Source organism: Saitoella complicata, assembly GCF_001661265.1.
Source record: "Saitoella complicata NRRL Y-17804 unplaced genomic scaffold SAICOscaffold_24, whole genome shotgun sequence".
Lineage (NCBI taxonomy): Eukaryota > Fungi > Ascomycota > Saitoellomycetes > Saitoellales > Saitoellaceae > Saitoella > Saitoella complicata.
In genome coordinates, this window is record NW_017567015.1 from 70,547 (window position 1) to 86,566 (window position 16,020).

The following is a 16,020-nucleotide window of genomic DNA, read 5'->3' on the forward strand; positions in this document are numbered from 1 at the left end:
ATGGCGGCAAGAAGTTAATAAACACACCGAAGGCGGCACACTCCGCGTCCTCACCCTCTTTCGTCCAGGACACCTCATCCCACCTGTCTCGGAATTGTTGGGGTATGATTTAGTCCTTATCTCACAAGGCCGGTTTTCGATGGAAGAAGATAACGGGGGGTTTGAGTTCGCTGGGGTTCCGCGTGCGTGTCGATGTTCCTATATCGGCGCGACACGGATTATCGATTGTCACTGTCCCAAGAAACTCGTTAAGACGAGTCCGTTGATGGGTGTTCATTGGAAGCGGATCGTTGTTGATGAGGGACATTCTATGGGGAGTGGTGATACGCGTGCTGTACGGCTCGCGGGGAAGTTGAGGGTGGAGAGGAGGTGGTGTGTTACGGGTACTCCCTCCTCGGGTTTGATGAGTGTTAACCTCGGCTCGGGGCGGGAAGAGGTCTTGGCGAGTCGATTGACGGAAAAAGGGGATTTAGACCGTCTTGGGGCGATTTGTGTGGATTTTTTGAGGTGGGAGGGGGGTGATGGGAAAACCTGGAGTCGATACGTGACGAAACCGTATTTGGAAGGTGCGATCGGTAGCACAGACGTGGTACGAACCCTCATGGCAGGTCTTTTCGTGCGGAATAGGATTGAGGATGTTGCGGTGGAAGTCAGTCTCCCACCACTCCACATCAAAACATCAGTACTGGAGCCGTCGTATTATAACGCCGTCGCGCTAAACGTCTTGATGGCGAACGTCGCACTAAACGCCGTCACGTCCGAGCGTGTGGATCAGGACTACTTCTTTCATCCTTCACAGACGGATGCGATGCGCTCATTCGTCACGAATTTGATGAATGCCACGTTTTATTGGACGGGGACGGAGCCGAGTGATGTCGAGGCTTCGTTGAGGATTGCGAAGCGAGCGTTGGAGAAGGGGAGGAGGAAGGGGTATCCTGCCGATGATGTTGTGTTGTTGGAGAAGTCGGTTGGGGCGTTTGAGACTGCGTTGGGTGATGATGCGTGGCTGGCGTTTTGTGAGCGACATGCGATGGGATATGGGGTTGACTGGGAACGGAGGGAGATGAAGGGTTCGTGGCCGCTTGTTGATGAGCGGGATATCTTCTCGGGTGAGTCTTTGTTGGAGATGCAGAAATGGGCGTTTGAACATGGATGGGATGATGAGGAAAGGCAGTATGCGAAGTTTTTGGAGGCAGGGGAGAAGAGGATGGAAAGGTTACTGAAGGAAGCGGCGAAGAAGGAGAAAAAACCCGCACAGGCTTTAGGACAGCAGGTTTCGACTGCTGATGCTGCCAAAGCTGGCGTTGTCATCGATGTTGACGATAATCTAACGAAGGAACCAACGTCTACTAGACCTCAGCTGGGTTCGTCCACAGTCCTCTCACCCGAAAGTCCGCTGAAAGGGACGAACTTGATTGGCACCGCTTCAGCAAAGCTATCCTACCTGCTCCAACAAGTCCTCAAACACAGCAAAGATGAGAAAATTATCATCTTTAGCGAGTATGATGATGTGATGTACTACATCGGAGAAGCTCTCGAGATCTTCGGCGTCAAACATCTGATCTATGTCCCATCTCTTGGTCCGCAGAAGAGGTCGCAGTATATCGTTACTTTTAATTCTAGTCCGGATTTCAGGGTGTTGATCATGAACCTCAAATTGGCTGCGCATGGGTTGAATGTGTCTACGGCGAGTCGGGTGTTTTTTGTGCATCCAGTTTGGCAGCCGAGTGTTGAGGCGCAAGCGATTAAGCGTGCTCATCGTATTGGGCAATCGCGGGAGGTATTTGTCGAGACGCTCGTTCTTGGTGGGACTGTGGAGGAGGAATTACTAAACCGTCGGAGGGGTATGTCGACCAATGAGCTTACGAAGACGAAGACGGCGTTTGACGACGGTAAGATGAAAGCTATTATTTCTGCAACCAAGTTTGTTGCGAATCCGTTGGGTGGTGAGGAACCGAAGTGGAGCGATGCTTTCGGTATGGCGGAGTTGGACACGGAGGTACCGCTATTTGAGATCGCGTATCGCGCCCAGACGACCGAGGATCCGGATGCTGACCTAATTGACATTGATATGGAGACAGGTGAGGAGAGTAATGTCGTATCAAAGATGAATTCTCGAGCAGCGTCGGTGGTACCTGGTACAAGTCTGGCAATTGATGCTACTCTTGCGAAACCTTCAGCGATGAAGAGGAAAGTCTCGATGGAGGATAGCGGAATCGATGCAGCGGAAGGTTCATCAAGGGAAACGACTGTAGCGCCAGTGCTGAAAAAGAAAAAGAAGGTCGTCATGTTTGGTTAATTCTGGATCGGTTCGGTTTAGGGATATGGATTTCGGCGTTCACTTGCTATTTGAGATATACGTATACATAGGATATCACAGAGTCAACACCTTTGCCCTCACTGTGACAGCCTTCACGGTCTTGCCCATCTTGCTAGCAATCACACTCCACTTCTCCGTCTCGTACTTCCTAATTTCTTCTTTCAGACTGTGATCCTCTTCCTCGGTCCACACTGTCTTCTTCGCTTCGGCGGCCTTAAACCTTGCGTGAACAGTGCATGCGTTCATCTGGTATTCCTCGGCAATCGCGTTCCAAGGCGCACCTCCAGCCCTGAGCTCTGTGATGCGTTCCACGTCTTCCTCTGTCCATGCTGGAGCTTGGACTACTCCCTTCGGGCGACCTCTGCCACGTTTGGGAGACGGTGGTTCAGCTTCGTGTGAAACACTGACAACTGTCATAGCTGTCAGCTTGCCGATCGGTTCTGACGAAAGGGTTTATACCCAGCTGCTCCTTCTTGATTCCGTTTGTACTGATAGGCTTGGGAGGGCGGCCGCGCTTTTTCGGAGCATCAACCTGCGGCGCTGGGTTCCGGAGCAGCGTGGGAACTATATTCTCGGCGAGGTAATGGTCCTTTTCGACAACATTGTTAGCCTATACCAGCTTCTGTATTCACAGATCACGAGAAACCATCTTCAATGACAAGAAAACGTCTCTCAACGTTGAATCGATGGAGTAGACGTCGACAATCGTGCGCAATTATGAGCAAGTCAGCGCTTGCGGGACTCGTGATTGCCAGATAAGCGGACGCGTGATGAAAAACAAGGTCCGGCCGCGGTTGATACCCGTCCTATTCTTCTTACGTTGCATAGCTAGAAAGAATATCTTTGCTTGAAAATTGTTTCTTCTTCCAGTTCACCCGACCGTGATTGTGAAGTTCTCATTCTTGCTCACATTTCAGGGTTTTGATCATTCCACACCCCTAAATCTTCAAACCACACCCCCGCGCGCCGAAAATTGAGGAGATCAGAGCATAACAACCACACAAAACAGCATTAAACTCAGCTGTAGGAGACAGAAATGGATCCTCCACCTGATGCCTCTTTCCCTACCCTGGAAGAGCTCAAGAATTATGCCCAGGCCTGGGCCAAGCCCCGTGGCTATGCCATTTCAACTGAGCGATCCAAACCCGGCAAAGTATGGCTAAAATGTACCCGTGGCGGCGAGTATAGAAATCGCCATAATCTTGACCGCACTTCCCGTCAGCGCAAATCAAACCACAAGGCCCAGGGCTGCCCTTTCAAGCTTGTTGGCAAGCTCTCTGGGATAACAGGAGATTGGGAGTTATCGACAAAGAACGGGGAGCACAACCATGAGCCCGTAATCGATCCCACGGCACTCCCCCAGCACAGGAAACTCACAGCCACCCAGATCAAAGACGTTGAGAGGATGACGAAGGCAGGTGCACTGCCTAGGACTATTGCCGTGGCCCTACGCGAGGACCCGGAGGGCAACCCAGACTTTTTGCGCCGCAACATCTAGAACGCCAAGCGCGACCTTCGCGTCAAGAATCTTGCCGGGCGTACACCCATTGTTGCCTTGTTGGACAAACTCGAAGAAGAAGGCCTGCCTTTCCGGAAGAGGGTGGACAACGAAAATCGCATTACCAGCCTAATCTTCACCCACCCACAATCTGTCAGTTTCACGAAACGCTTTCGAAACGTCTTCGTCATGGATTGCACCTACAAAACCAACAAGTTTGAGATGCCCCTCCTTCATATCGTCGGGATGACTTGTTGCAACACTTCGTTCACCTCAGCATTGTGCTTCCTCTCTAGGGAGACTCGGGAGGACTATGTCTGGGCAATGTGTATGTACTCGGAGCTGATGGATTACTTTACACCTCTTGTCATCGTCACGGACCGCGAGCTTGCCCTTATGCATGCAAATGCTAAGGTATTCCCCACCGCCGCCAAATTGTTATGTCGTTGGCACATTGAGAAGAATGTGGTGACGAACTGCAAAAGTGCATTCCGCACTAAGGAGGAATGGGATGGTTTCTTCAATACCATGCAGGAGCTCATGAAATCCTTGACGGAGGAGAAGTTCGAGGAGAATCTCGCTGATTTGATGCGTGATTACGAGAGGTATGAGACTGTTACTTCATACGTCGAGACCCTTCTCCCCTACAAGACTTACTTTGTCTCCGCCTGGGTTGACTGTGTCACTCACCTCGCATCGTCAGTCTCTTCCCGTGCTGAAGGTGCTCACAAGTGTCTCAAAGGTCACATTGGAGTCAGCACAGGCAATCTCTTGACCGTCGTGGATCATTCCCGAGCATTCATGGAGGAACAACACAAGGAGATAATAGGGAAGATAGCCAACGAGAAGGTGAATATTCCACCGACTTTGGGCGCTTTCTTCGCCGATATCAAGTACAAGGTTTCGGGCTTCGCATTGGGGTTGATTGAGGAGCAGTACATTCTCGCACGTCGTTCGCTCGCCACCAATTTCACCCTTTCAACCTGCCGTAATTACCTGAAGAGGGTTTTCGGTTTACCCTGTGCGCATGCAATCACTGAAGCATTGGCCGACGACCGGGTCTTGACAATGCACGACATACACAAGCACTGGCATCTTGTCCTCGACGAGAACTACATTGAGGCACCCACATTGGACACAACTCAGGCTGGTGGAAACCTTCCCATGTGTGCTCCGGGGCATCAAAGGTTTTACGGGCCTCCTCCGGGCCCGCCTAGCAATTATTTTGGTCCATATGGACCTTGATGGAAGCGTGGGAGCGTCAGGAATTTATTTGTGTACATATTGCTACTGTAAATAATTTTATTCATCTTGTTTCTGCTCTGATCTCCTCAATTTTCGGCGCGCGGGGTGTGGTATGAAGAAACGGGGGTGTGGAATGATCAGGACCCTAGCAGAAAAGGGACCGTCGGTTGCAAATTCTACGGTAATAAATAATGTGTCCCGTTCAACCAATCAGTCAAACTGCAGCTGGTGGAAGGGCTTTCCGCCTTGTAACTTCCCTAAATGCCCAGCCAACAACGATATATGGTATGCAATATGATATGCGTAAAAAAACAATAATGATGATATACTCCTTCCCTTCTCTTCCCCCTTTGGTCGAATGAAGGGACAAACCTGCTCAATGCCGTATATGCACGTCGCATGCTCCTTCCTCTTGCTTCCTGCATTCTCTGTTCATACTTCTCACTGTCACGTCTTCCACCTCAAATATTTTTCTCAAATAAATCACGGACAACCGACAACATTCATAACATAGACTCCTCTTCGTAACGTCCATATAGCTGTCCTGATATTCCCCTCTTAAGGACTCGGCAACCCGCGTCCACCCCTCGTCTGATCACCCTGCTGAGCCCAATCGTGAGACTGATGACCGTTCGTGTAGGCCGACGGCGGAGTAGGCCAAATAGTAGCGCTCGCATCCGAAGCACGGTGCTTGTGCGAAGACGGCGGGTCATCGTTACGAAGAGCATCGGCAGCAGCGAGCAGCTCCTGCGTGAACTCATCATCCTCGGACGTAGGGATACCTGTGATACCAAGACCGAGGTGGGGAGGACCCAGCTTACGCCCCACGAAACCAGTGACTTTGCCAAATGCGGGTTGACCGTGAGCTGGGGCGGGGTATGTCTGCTGACGATCGAGAGGAGAAGGACGCTGAGGTTTTTTGTGACCAGGCGTGTGCCCGCCTTCCGAGTAGGTCTGAGCCCTAGGGGCACTACCCGGCGTCATCTCCAACGCCAACGCTTGCTTCACGTTCATGATCGCGCGGTCAAGCCCATTCCCGCCCTGTTGTTGGACAGCATCATACAAGCTCGCCCTGTTGCCCGGAGCCGGACTTCCAGCACCCACATCACCAGGCGGCTGGTTTGCGTTCCCACTTCCCCAAACCCACGGCGCACAACCCTGACTCTTCTGCGAGTCTCCAATCACAACACTCCTATGCCTGTAATCCACATTGCCCGAGGCATAACCGGGAGACTGACTCCCACTCGTGGTCCTACTCCCGATCTTCCTCGCCTTCTTGCGGAGATGGGATAAAAAACCAGCGGCACTACCACCAGAAGAAGCAGTCGGCGAACCAACAGACTCAAGATCAGAATAGTCGTTCGCAGCAGGAGAGAGTGCGCGAGAGACCTTGCGTCCCGCAGCAATCATAGGCGAACGCATCTCATGATTAGCAGCACGCCCATTGTCCTTGTTCAAGAGATACTGCAAATCACTTGAACGACGAACAGAAAGCGGGCTCGGTTGCTCAATTCGTCCATTTCCCTGATACTCCCTCTCTTTCTCCCTCATCGCCTGACGAGCATAATGAGAACCCTGAACAGGGGGCGGCGTCATCGTTGGTTCGGAAGAGAGCGTCTTGGAGGACGACGAACCCTGCGTACGATACGAAGCATACGACACCTGCTTCTGATGTTGCTGCTGGAGATAAAGCTGCTGTGAATGCAAATATCGCTGATGTTGCTCCGCTTCGAGACGCTTCTGCTCCAGCTGCATCTGATGCGTCCTTCCATGACCGACCGGGGATCCACTAGCAGCATTCCCATCGTTCCGAACCCTAGAGTTGTTCAACGCCTGACTCAACGTCTGCGTATGACCCTGCTTCGAAGGCGCCGCCATCTTCTGCCCATGCCAACTCGTCCTCCTTCCGTCCCTCTCAGCAGCGAGAACATTAGGTCCCTGCGTACTCGCACTCTTCTGCATCGCCGCGGCGGCGGCGGCAGCAGCAGCAGCTGTCGCGGATGACTTCGACTCCTTTCTGCCCGCGGTGTTCGTACTCGCCGAGGAAGCAGGCGCCGGGGTACCACGACCAGGCGTCTCACCCCCCTTATTCCCCTTCGACCGCGAGAAAAGACCCCACCTAGGCGGTGGCGAGCGCGGAGACGCACTGAGCTCACCCTGGACTTTACTCTTCGTCTGGATGGCGACGACAGGACTTGCCTTCGTCCTCGTCTTCGTCATCCCATTCACAAACACATCCTGAATCTTCTCTCCAGCACCGGCGCCAGCGCCCGCAGATGAGCCAGGCTGAACAAGCGGCGGCGTAACCGGAACCCCGAACTTCTTCCGTTCCTCGACACTCATCCTCCCCCCTGCCCCCCCAAAGAACCCACACTCCAAAATCTCCTGACTCGTCCACCTCTCGTATGGCTCCCACATCAAACACATCCTCACCATCTCCGCCAACGCCTCATCCCAGGGTGCCGGGACCACACTCCTCATCTCCATCGGCGCAATCTTCGGAAATGAGAATCCGAGCTTAGCGGCGAGTGCGGCACCATCTTTCCAGGTTCCGCCACCGACCGGGTGTTGGGCGCGGTCGAGCCAGGTGCCTGGGGTGCCGACGACTTCGCATACGCGCCAGACCTGGTCTACTTCGTTTGCGCCGGGGAAGAGGGGGCGGAGCATAGCCAGCTCCACGGCCATCGCGCCGAAAGCCCAGATATCGACGGGAGCAGAATAGGTCGGAGCACGGAGTAGAACCTCGGGAGCGCGGTACCAGCGGGTTGAGACGTATGTGGTGTAGGGCGGGGTAGCCTTAATCTCACGCGCGAGACCAAAATCAGCGACTTTGATCGTATACTGACAACTAGCCGCCGCCTGCATCACCCCATCGAACCTCCCATGTCCCGCCATAGAGCTCACATGACTCGAACTACTCCCAAGCGGCGTCCTCAACGGCGTAACCGGCACCTCCGTAACCAAGATATTCTCCGGCTTCACGTCACGATGAAAGAGTCCTTGTAGATGAATATGCCACAATGCACTAATACATTGTGCCAAGATCCCTTTGACGACGGATTCTTTGAAGGGACGGCCTTCGCGGGATTTCATGAGTTGGTAGAGATTTCCGTCCATGCCTTCCATGACGATGTGGAGTTTGTGGGTAGACTGGTCGAGGAAGATATCGAGGATATGGACGATGTGGGGGTGGCGAGGAATTGTACGGAGGGCTTGGACTTCGCGGAGGGCGAGGCATTCGGTGAAGTTGGTATAGGTTTTCTTCATGGATTTAATTGCCACCTGTAAACCACTCATTAGCATTTAGCCGTGTAAACACTGGAGATGAGCGACTGACCATTTTCTTCTCCCTGACTCCCTTCACGCTCGCCAGTACCACCGTCCCGAAACTCCCGTCTCCGAGTTGCTTGATGACATCGTACTTTGCTGCGAGGGTGCCGTCAGCCGAGCTCAGGTTGGTTGGGATAGGTGGGGTAGCGACGTTTGGAACGTTTGGCATGATGTTGATGTTGGGATGGGTGTAGATGTGATTTTGAGGAGTGCGGTATTGAAGCTTCGAGGCCGTGGTCATATAACCAGGCAATGTATGCTGGTGTTCCTCTCCGTAAACGCTGTTTGCGTTCGTGAGGCGACTTCTGGTAAACTCGCTTGGCTGACTTGGTTGGCTTGTTATACGAGAAGCGAACTGATGCACTCCTGATACTGGTTCTCCTTTCCGATTGTCCTGACCCCCAGATGTCAGGAGTGGATTGGCGTTGTCGTACAACGTCAGATGCCCGTACTTCAGATTTTGTTGACCTTGCTCGTGACTGGCACAGTGCACGCAATATAACGTCTTTGGGCGAATGTACGAGAGTGAGACCGGATGATAGAGATGGGCTCAAATGCTCCCAAATATCTCTGCGGGAATACCGGACGGACTCTTCTGTATCCTCGACTCCAGTACTGGATTGCCGTCACTTGACTCTGTCCTTTCCTCCTTCGTTGACCTTCCGGAGGTTGTGTGCCGGCACGGTTCCGCCTTCACCTTCTTTCGTTGCCAGTGCAATCTGCAAGTGACCAACCTTATTCACGGGCTGGATCACAAAACGGCACTCAGACCTCGACGTTAGAGAAGGAGGGAGGGGTATTGTGAGTAGAGGGGGGCGGTTGAAGGACCCCTGCAAGGGTATGACCGAGGGGTCCGAGCGAGGTGTAATTACGTGCATGAGCCGGTTTGTTCAAGCGCTGCCGAGCCCGTGACCGGGCCATCCCGCAAGGACGGTGGTTCCATGGCCGGAGTGGAAAGGAGGTCGTGCAATGTCGATGTTGACAGGGGTTGCGGTTGAATTACAGTAGCCGCCACGAGATGTACCCCCCCCTCCCGCGTGCGACGATGCAAAGCTTATCGATAAGGGAAACGCTACACTACCCCAAAGGACCCTCCTACGTGGCCAGCAGACACTCCCAGCTTCATCTTCACCAGACCACTTTCCAAACGTGGATGGGGTCGTCCCATGTTTCCCATGTTCCCCGGCAGCGTTGGCCCGCCCCAACCTCGAGCCGTGCTCCGCGACATCGTGCATTTAGCCCATGCATGTGCACTAAGGAACTTCGGGATGTAATGGCAACCCCTGCTTCGTGACCAAAGACGAGGAGGGCGACCACCGGGTCAACAGACAAAAGGTGTAGTATGCATTCAATTGGTATTCCCATCTGTTCCTCCCCTAGATCTGGTCCAGGTAATCCCTAACCTCCTCCTTACTCAACTTATTCCACTTCGGCCCCTTCTTCCCCTCCCACCCAACAATCGTCAACCCCTCCCCATTCAACCCAGCATCATCCCTCACAACCCCAACCTCAACAGTCTCCTCCGTCATCTCCCCCTCAAACCCCTCCTTAAGCGTCATGAGCGCCATATAAATCGCATCCTCAATCTCCAAGTTCTCCGTATACCTCTTCTCCAAAAACGTCTTTGCAGAGGTCGACCCCTTTCCGATCGCCGTAGCTTTCCAGGGGAAGTATGAGCCAGAGGGATCGATCTGGTACAACGCCGGTCCCTGATTCTCGTCGTGGCCCGCGACGAGGAGGGAAACGCCAAATGGACGGACACCACCACTTTGTGTCGCGCCTTGCATCGTTGACGCGATATCCTGGACGAGCATCCGCGTGGGTGGGTACTCGCCGTAGATATTCTTGTACTGGTGCGCCTGTTTCCGGGCCTTATCGACGAGGATGCGGAAATCGGGGCCCATGCCTGAGTAGACAATGCCGATATCGGGGGTGATCCGGGTGATTTTCTCGAGGGTTTGGGATTCGATGAGAGGGGAGGTAGTCTTTTTCTCGGTTGCGATGACGATGCCGTTGGTTGCTGCGGGATGGGAGTTTAGTCATGGGTATGGTAGAGAGCGAGGGGAGAGGAGAGAAGCACCTTTGATACCGAGAGATGTGACACCAGCGTTCACAGCCGCCAGTGCATGGTCAATCTGCCCGAGCTTACCGCTTGGCGAGAAGGTAGTAAGGGAGAAGCTGTAGCGGTCCGACATCGGCGTCTATAGAGATTGAATGCGGTGGAATGGACTGCTGCTGGTACGTTTTGGATGTCAATTGATCGTCGTTCGCCTTTGTACAGCCTTTTGCTTATCGTGCTCGTTGCTCTGCTTACTCGGTGCTCGATGGTGTGGAGTCCGCGCGTACGACGTCGATTGTCGACGTCAACTCAGACCAGGTGACTGCCAGGGGTCAATTACGGAAGAAATCCCAACGTCAAACATTTAGCTAGGTGAATGTTTATATATAATCGTCAATATACGCGCGATCACCAGTAACTGTCTTGTCCGTGCTTACGGTATACCGTATCGTGCAGGTTCTCTAACTCCTCCTTTTCATACCAGGTCGTCTTCTGCCACCGGTCCGTACTGTCGGCTCAGGAGATGAGTTTTCACCACTCGACTCATCAAGCACTGCTTCTCGAACCTCCCGCTCCGGAGACACCTCCTCCTTGCTCACCGCTTCCTCCATAACAGCAGCCGAAGCTTCGTCCCGCTTCCTCTTCGCAGCCATCGCCTTTGCAACTATCCTATCCTCACCCACCGTCTCCTGCAAGCCAGCGGCCGCAGCCGCCTCACGTTCCTTCTTCGCAGCCTTCCCAGCCTCGATCACCTTCTCCAATGCCTCCCGCTCCGCAAATTTCTTCTCCTCCCACGCCTCCAAGTCCTCCTCTTTCGTCACAAACTCCATCGCATCAGTCTTCTCCTGGAACTTCTCCTTCGCACCCTCGAAACTTGCCAACACCTTCTTCAAGCTGACTTTTTCCTGTTTCAACCCGCATGCGTTCAGGATGGACCATCGTAGGTTGCTGACGCCTGGCATTCCTTTTTCTAGGGTGCTCGTAGCGATGATTTCCTCGTACCCACTGGCGCCGGATTCTTCGACTAGTTTTTGAGCTTCGTCGAGTCTTTTTTGTAATGCCTCTGGACCGCATTTTTTGTCGCATTTTGTTAGCACGACTTGGAAGGGAATTCCATTGTCTCCGAGCACTTTGGCGAACATGTAATCGATTTCCTTTGGCCCATGTTGGCCATTGACCAGGAGGAATGCTCTCCTGAATCTGTGATGTCCATTAGATATTGTGCAGGACAGACAAATTGCGAGACTTACTGCGGTCGCTCAGTCATGTACTTTAAGACCATTTCCCCCCATTCTCCTCTCGACTTGAATCCATATCCAGGAGCATCAACCAAAAGCAATTCCGCAGGTCTATTTAGTCTTGAAATACCACCCACGGCGAAAGCGTTTAGGATTTTCGTATGGCCTGGCTTGTTCGACGTTCTCGAGATAGGATTTCTCATTCGGTTCAAGAGTGCGTTGATGAGTGATGATTTCTGCGGATATCGTCAGACCAGCGCTTGAGCAGGGATTAAGAAGGAAACAGCGTACACCAACATTACCTGGAACACGATGTTAGTCATGGGCCAGAAACCAACCACTGACACCGCTTACTTCGTCCGAGGAACAGCACCTTTCATCGATTCACATCAGCATCTTCCAGCCATTTGAATTCAACACGCAGCACTCACCTCTGGTAACTGTGTCTTCTTGACCGGCGGTATTTGCTCCAACTGAGAAGCCGACCATCTCAGCTCTGTAGGTTTGAAGAACACCTTGTCCGAATTGTTTAATTGCGTGGTAGTGGGTGGCTGGATGATCGGACTCCAACGACGGATTTGCGCCAACGGCTTGGAATTTTTCGGGACTGCCGACATCGTGAACGGGATGAACAGGACGCTCTTGAGGTAATGAAGACAGGCCGAGGGGGAGGTGGTAGTAGGACAGTTCGAGGATTTCCAAATCGATAGCCCTTACAGAATTCCCAAAGCGGGCAAAATGTGCAGATGCGCCTGTCTACGTTACACCCTTGCAACGTCGCAATCCTGTTTTTCAATTCAGCAGATTATTCCTTGATGGGGGAAACATGAAAGGTTTCGTCTTGCTCTGAGGCTCTGCGATGATGTCAAGCAGTCAAGGAACTCCCCGTTCGACCTATGTCACTGCTCCTGCAAGCGAAGCAACTACACCCATGAACACAGCCGCCATCGTCGATCCCCTCAGGGGTCTGCCGACCAACTCGTCTATGTCTGTACCCGGAGATAATGGAGATGTGAATCCTTTACCGGATTCCACAATGGAGCGGCAACTTCCTTCTGCGACAAGACCACCGATGGAGGAGGTCCCGAAACCAAAGAAAAGAGCTGCGTTAACGAACCTATCATCAATCCCATTCTCGGTCCAGAAAAAGCAGATGCGCGAAAAACGATTCAGTGCAGATCCAGCTTCAGAACCCGATGAGCCGGCCGAACCACGGCCGTTGAAGCGACCTGCGGTCCTCGCATTGGACACTAGTAAGGGAGTTGAAACCAAGGAAACGGGCATTAAGGATCATGATACACCTCAGGAGAGGCCAAGGAAGCGAGTAAAGTTAACGACGCTTTGTTCTACGCCATTTTCCGCACAGAAGGACACAGGGCAGACAGGTTCTTTGGCCGCAGAGACAGGGAACGAGGCACGCAACGACGGTACAGACAAACCGCCTGCTATGACCTTACCTGTTTCGATATCTGGAAGGAGCCGCCTGGTTCCTTCGGCAGAGAAATCTACACCTCTGCTAGGGGAGCTCATACCCTCCACCATGTTCAAACCTCCGGCACTCTCCACCCCAATTACGAACACTCCGAAGTCGGATACCCCCGCAAAGGAGAAGAACATCGCATCGCTCAAGCCCACTCTCCGTAAGCGGACAGACTTAGTTGCAGACGGGTTGGGTCAGAGGACCTCGTTCTTGGCTAAGCCTACACGTAGTGAGGAGAGGGCCGATGCACATGTGGACAAAGTACCGGGTTCCCCCTCAGCGACGGCCACTCCTCAAGAATCAGTGCATGTACGGACTTTTGTTCCTGTGAGAGGGGATCCCGCCCTGCTGACAGGAGATGTGGAGATGAAAGAAATACCAGCCTCTTTACGGACGCGAAGAGACAGCCCTCAGTCTATGGGACCGGAGGAGTTGTCCGGAGATGAGACAGGAATGAAGGACGATGACGAGGTCCTCCCCTCATATAAACCACAAGCGACACTATCTGTGTCTGCGAGTGCCCCTGCTCCTCGTGAGAATATTGTCATGAGCGAAGCGCATCAAGTACAGCATGATCCCCTTACGTCGAAGACTTCCCAGTCGCCAGTAAGCAGCGTCGGTTGGCGTCCATCAGTTGTAACGACCTTCTTGCAGTCTACTGTCCCGGAAGTGACCCGAAGTACGATCGGTCTACCGTCCACCATTCAAACTTGGGAAGATTTCATCACGCAGGCTTACAGAGACGGTCTGACTGAAAACCAGTTCAATGAACTCATATCGTCATCTACGGGGGAAATATTAAAGATAAGGCAACCCGAGCATAGGCCGGGCATGCTTTCACCTCAAGCTATTGCGCAGAATTATGGGAGAAGGTTGCGAGAGGCTATGCAGAGATACGCACGCTCTCGGCCTGCGCGGGACACAGCAGAGGTTAACGTGGACGAAGTTTCCCTAGTTGGCGATAAAAGTATCGCACTCACCGAGGCGGAGGATGTAGCAGTTGACAAGACAGCGGGTACTGTCGCTGAGGTGGAGGAGGTGTCCGATCATACGGAGGAGGTTGAGACTTCAGGAGCTAACCACAGAGACCCGATCATGGAGACCCCTTCCCCAGAAGACCAAGAAAACCATGTGGCGCATATGACGGCGGATGGAAAGCCTGCTGATCCAAACAGTCCTTCACCGCCCGTCACAGCAACGATCACGCATGAGATCCCAGGATCCCCTGACGCACAAAGGCAGCGTGGTGACCTGAGGTATAAGCACGGCGAAGTTCAGGTCGTTATGGGTTTAGGATATGGAATTGATGGATCCACGCCTCACAGGAAAAGGCCTTGGCCTGGTATTCTTATCAGCGAAGGATTATGCCCGGACTTCGTCAAGCGGCACAAACCTACCGGTGAACGGTCTGAAGACATGGTACCAGTTATGGCGTTCCCGCTAGCTGCACACGAGTTCTACTGGACACGATTGTCCATGGTGTGGCAATTTTCGAAGGAAATAGCCCTTGGCGGCTTCCATGAGGGAACGAGGATGAAGGAATTCCAGATCGCTGTAGCAGCGGCACTGAGCCCGCCATCTTTTGAACAATTTACCAAAGTCATCAGGCATACGAAAGATCTGGTCAGACCTATTCATGTACCGGTTTTGACTGAGTTCGGTGATATCTTTCCCGACGTTGGTCAAGGCGGCGTGAGAATCAAAGGGTTCGCGGACCCCAAGCTGGCGCGGGGTCCTATGTGGCATGAACTAGCTTCATCCCCTGCACTTTCTATCAGAAAAATACCTGAAGTGGTGGAGGAGAACAAGCTGCGCAGGTTTTTCGAAAGAGCTGGGAAAGTGGAGTACATTGCGCCAGGCGCCATGGATAAGAGAACTCGGCGTCCTGTTGACTGGCAAGTTACGTTCGCGCATACTGCTATTGCTATTGCCGCACAATACGTCGTACGGCGGATGACGCTGGCGGGAGAAAGGTTGTCGACGGCGGCTGTGGACGTGAACGAGGCGCTTCTGAAACCCTCAAATGTCCTCCGCGTAACGCGGCTGCCCCCAACGACTGGATTGCCTGCCTCCATGGAGACCAAACTGAAGGCTCATTTTTCCCAGGCAGGAAGCGTACGGGACATGACCCTAAGCACGTACAAGAACGCCGCGGGGTCCATCTTACCTTCAAACTGGGGCTTCGTAGTCTTCGCAAACACGTTTGCTGCAAAGAACGCCTGGAACACGGGAACGTTGCGTCTTTTTGAAAGGGCGTTTTTGAAGTTCTCTTTCGCGAACGAAAACGACTATCGCAAGTTGGTAAATGCAGAATACGAGAGGAGACGCAATGCTGGCATAAGTGTCGCAGAACCGCCGGCTGCGGTGGCTCTCACTGACGAATCGACGCAGCAACCAGGGCTGTTATTCGTGCCCAGAGGTCCTGCAGCCGGCTCTTCGGCCCAAAATCATGCGCCTTCGAATTCGAGAGGGGGACCTGGTAGTCCAAGTCGTTGGAAGAAGCATGTACCACACAGGCGTAATTGGGGTCCAGCATCCAGAAGGTGACCGCCGAGCAGTGGAGCGAACAACGTACCTATGTCACAAGGACCTCAACGGCCACCTTCGAAACAGTGAGATGCCGTATACCGAATTGGAGGCTTGTAGGGGATGCCAGATAGTTGTAATGACTGCGGCGAGGAAACTTCTCGCGATCGGAAGTGACAACGTACTGGAATGAGAAGAGCATTATCGAAGTGGCGCGGGAGGTTATGGAGTTATCACTGGCGTTCTACATCTCTTATTAACATATCTAATCTCATAATCACCGATAAACATATTCGATTGGAAGAAGCGTGGGAGAGAAATTCG

General features: G+C 52.9%; 7 protein-coding genes across 7 annotated transcripts; 3 read left to right on the top strand and 4 right to left on the bottom strand.

The window, feature by feature from the left end:
- Positions 1–607: 607 nt before the first annotated feature.
- On the top strand, positions 608–2,341 carry SAICODRAFT_31727 (uncharacterized protein). The gene has a single exon (XM_019167995.1). It carries the CDS (start codon positions 728–730, stop codon positions 2,297–2,299), a length of 1,572 nt encoding a protein of 523 aa, XP_019021778.1. The 5' UTR covers positions 608–727; the 3' UTR covers positions 2,300–2,341.
- A 33-nt stretch (positions 2,342–2,374) lies between these two features.
- Positions 2,375–3,135, bottom strand: SAICODRAFT_73174 (uncharacterized protein; the record flags this gene model as incomplete). The annotated part of the gene is made up of 3 exons (XM_019170831.1): positions 2,967–3,135; positions 2,780–2,909; positions 2,375–2,730 (listed from the first exon to the last, which is right to left on the bottom strand). Exons 1-3 carry the CDS (start codon positions 2,967–2,969, stop codon positions 2,375–2,377), a joined length of 489 nt encoding a protein of 162 aa, XP_019021779.1. The 5' UTR covers positions 2,970–3,135.
- A 2,486-nt stretch (positions 3,136–5,621) lies between these two features.
- On the bottom strand, positions 5,622–8,562 carry SAICODRAFT_9632 (kinase-like protein; the record flags this gene model as incomplete). Its single annotated transcript, XM_019172041.1, has 2 exons — positions 5,622–8,345; positions 8,401–8,562. The coding sequence occupies 2 exons, from the start codon at positions 8,560–8,562 to the stop codon at positions 5,622–5,624; spliced, it is 2,886 nt and encodes a 961-aa protein (XP_019021780.1).
- Positions 8,563–9,735: 1,173 nt separating this feature from the next.
- On the bottom strand, positions 9,736–10,717 carry SAICODRAFT_21337 (putative proteasome subunit alpha type-2). Its single transcript, XM_019166412.1, has 2 exons — positions 10,474–10,717; positions 9,736–10,413 (listed from the first exon to the last, which is right to left on the bottom strand). Exons 1-2 carry the CDS (start codon positions 10,586–10,588, stop codon positions 9,770–9,772), a joined length of 759 nt encoding a protein of 252 aa, XP_019021781.1. The 5' UTR covers positions 10,589–10,717; the 3' UTR covers positions 9,736–9,769.
- Positions 10,453–10,867, top strand: SAICODRAFT_166751 (uncharacterized protein). The gene has a single exon (XM_019165687.1). The coding sequence runs from the start codon at positions 10,608–10,610 to the stop codon at positions 10,818–10,820; it is 213 nt and encodes a 70-aa protein (XP_019021782.1). The 5' UTR covers positions 10,453–10,607; the 3' UTR covers positions 10,821–10,867.
- Positions 10,844–12,418, bottom strand: SAICODRAFT_21338 (uncharacterized protein). The gene is made up of 5 exons (XM_019166413.1): positions 12,122–12,418; positions 12,045–12,063; positions 11,982–11,992; positions 11,703–11,926; positions 10,844–11,652 (listed from the first exon to the last, which is right to left on the bottom strand). The coding sequence occupies exons 1-5, from the start codon at positions 12,305–12,307 to the stop codon at positions 10,914–10,916; spliced, it is 1,179 nt and encodes a 392-aa protein (XP_019021783.1). The 5' UTR covers positions 12,308–12,418; the 3' UTR covers positions 10,844–10,913.
- Positions 12,419–12,497: 79 nt separating this feature from the next.
- Positions 12,498–15,939, top strand: SAICODRAFT_73178 (uncharacterized protein). The gene has a single exon (XM_019170832.1). It carries the CDS (start codon positions 12,550–12,552, stop codon positions 15,715–15,717), a length of 3,168 nt encoding a protein of 1,055 aa, XP_019021784.1. The 5' UTR covers positions 12,498–12,549; the 3' UTR covers positions 15,718–15,939.
- The last annotated feature ends 81 nt before the right edge of the window (positions 15,940–16,020 follow it).

Bases quoted from the DNA above. Each gene is read 5' to 3' on its own strand.
- SAICODRAFT_31727 (XM_019167995.1), top strand. From the start codon at position 728: ATGGCGAACGTCGCACTAAACGCCGTCACGTCCGAGCGTGTGGATCAG.
- SAICODRAFT_21337 (XM_019166412.1), bottom strand. From the start codon at position 10,588: ATGTCGGACCGCTACAGCTTCTCCCTTACTACCTTCTCGCCAAGCGGT. The intron at 10,414-10,473 runs GTGCTTCTCTCC...CCCATCCCGCAG, and splicing joins CACATCTCTCGGTATCAAAG to CAACCAACGGCATCGTCATC.
- SAICODRAFT_166751 (XM_019165687.1), top strand. From the start codon at position 10,608: ATGCGGTGGAATGGACTGCTGCTGGTACGTTTTGGATGTCAATTGATC.
- SAICODRAFT_21338 (XM_019166413.1), bottom strand. From the start codon at position 12,307: ATGTCGGCAGTCCCGAAAAATTCCAAGCCGTTGGCGCAAATCCGTCGT. The intron at 11,653-11,702 runs GTAAGTCTCGCA...TGGACATCACAG, and splicing joins TACATGACTGAGCGACCGCA to ATTCAGGAGAGCATTCCTCC.
- SAICODRAFT_73178 (XM_019170832.1), top strand. From the start codon at position 12,550: ATGATGTCAAGCAGTCAAGGAACTCCCCGTTCGACCTATGTCACTGCT.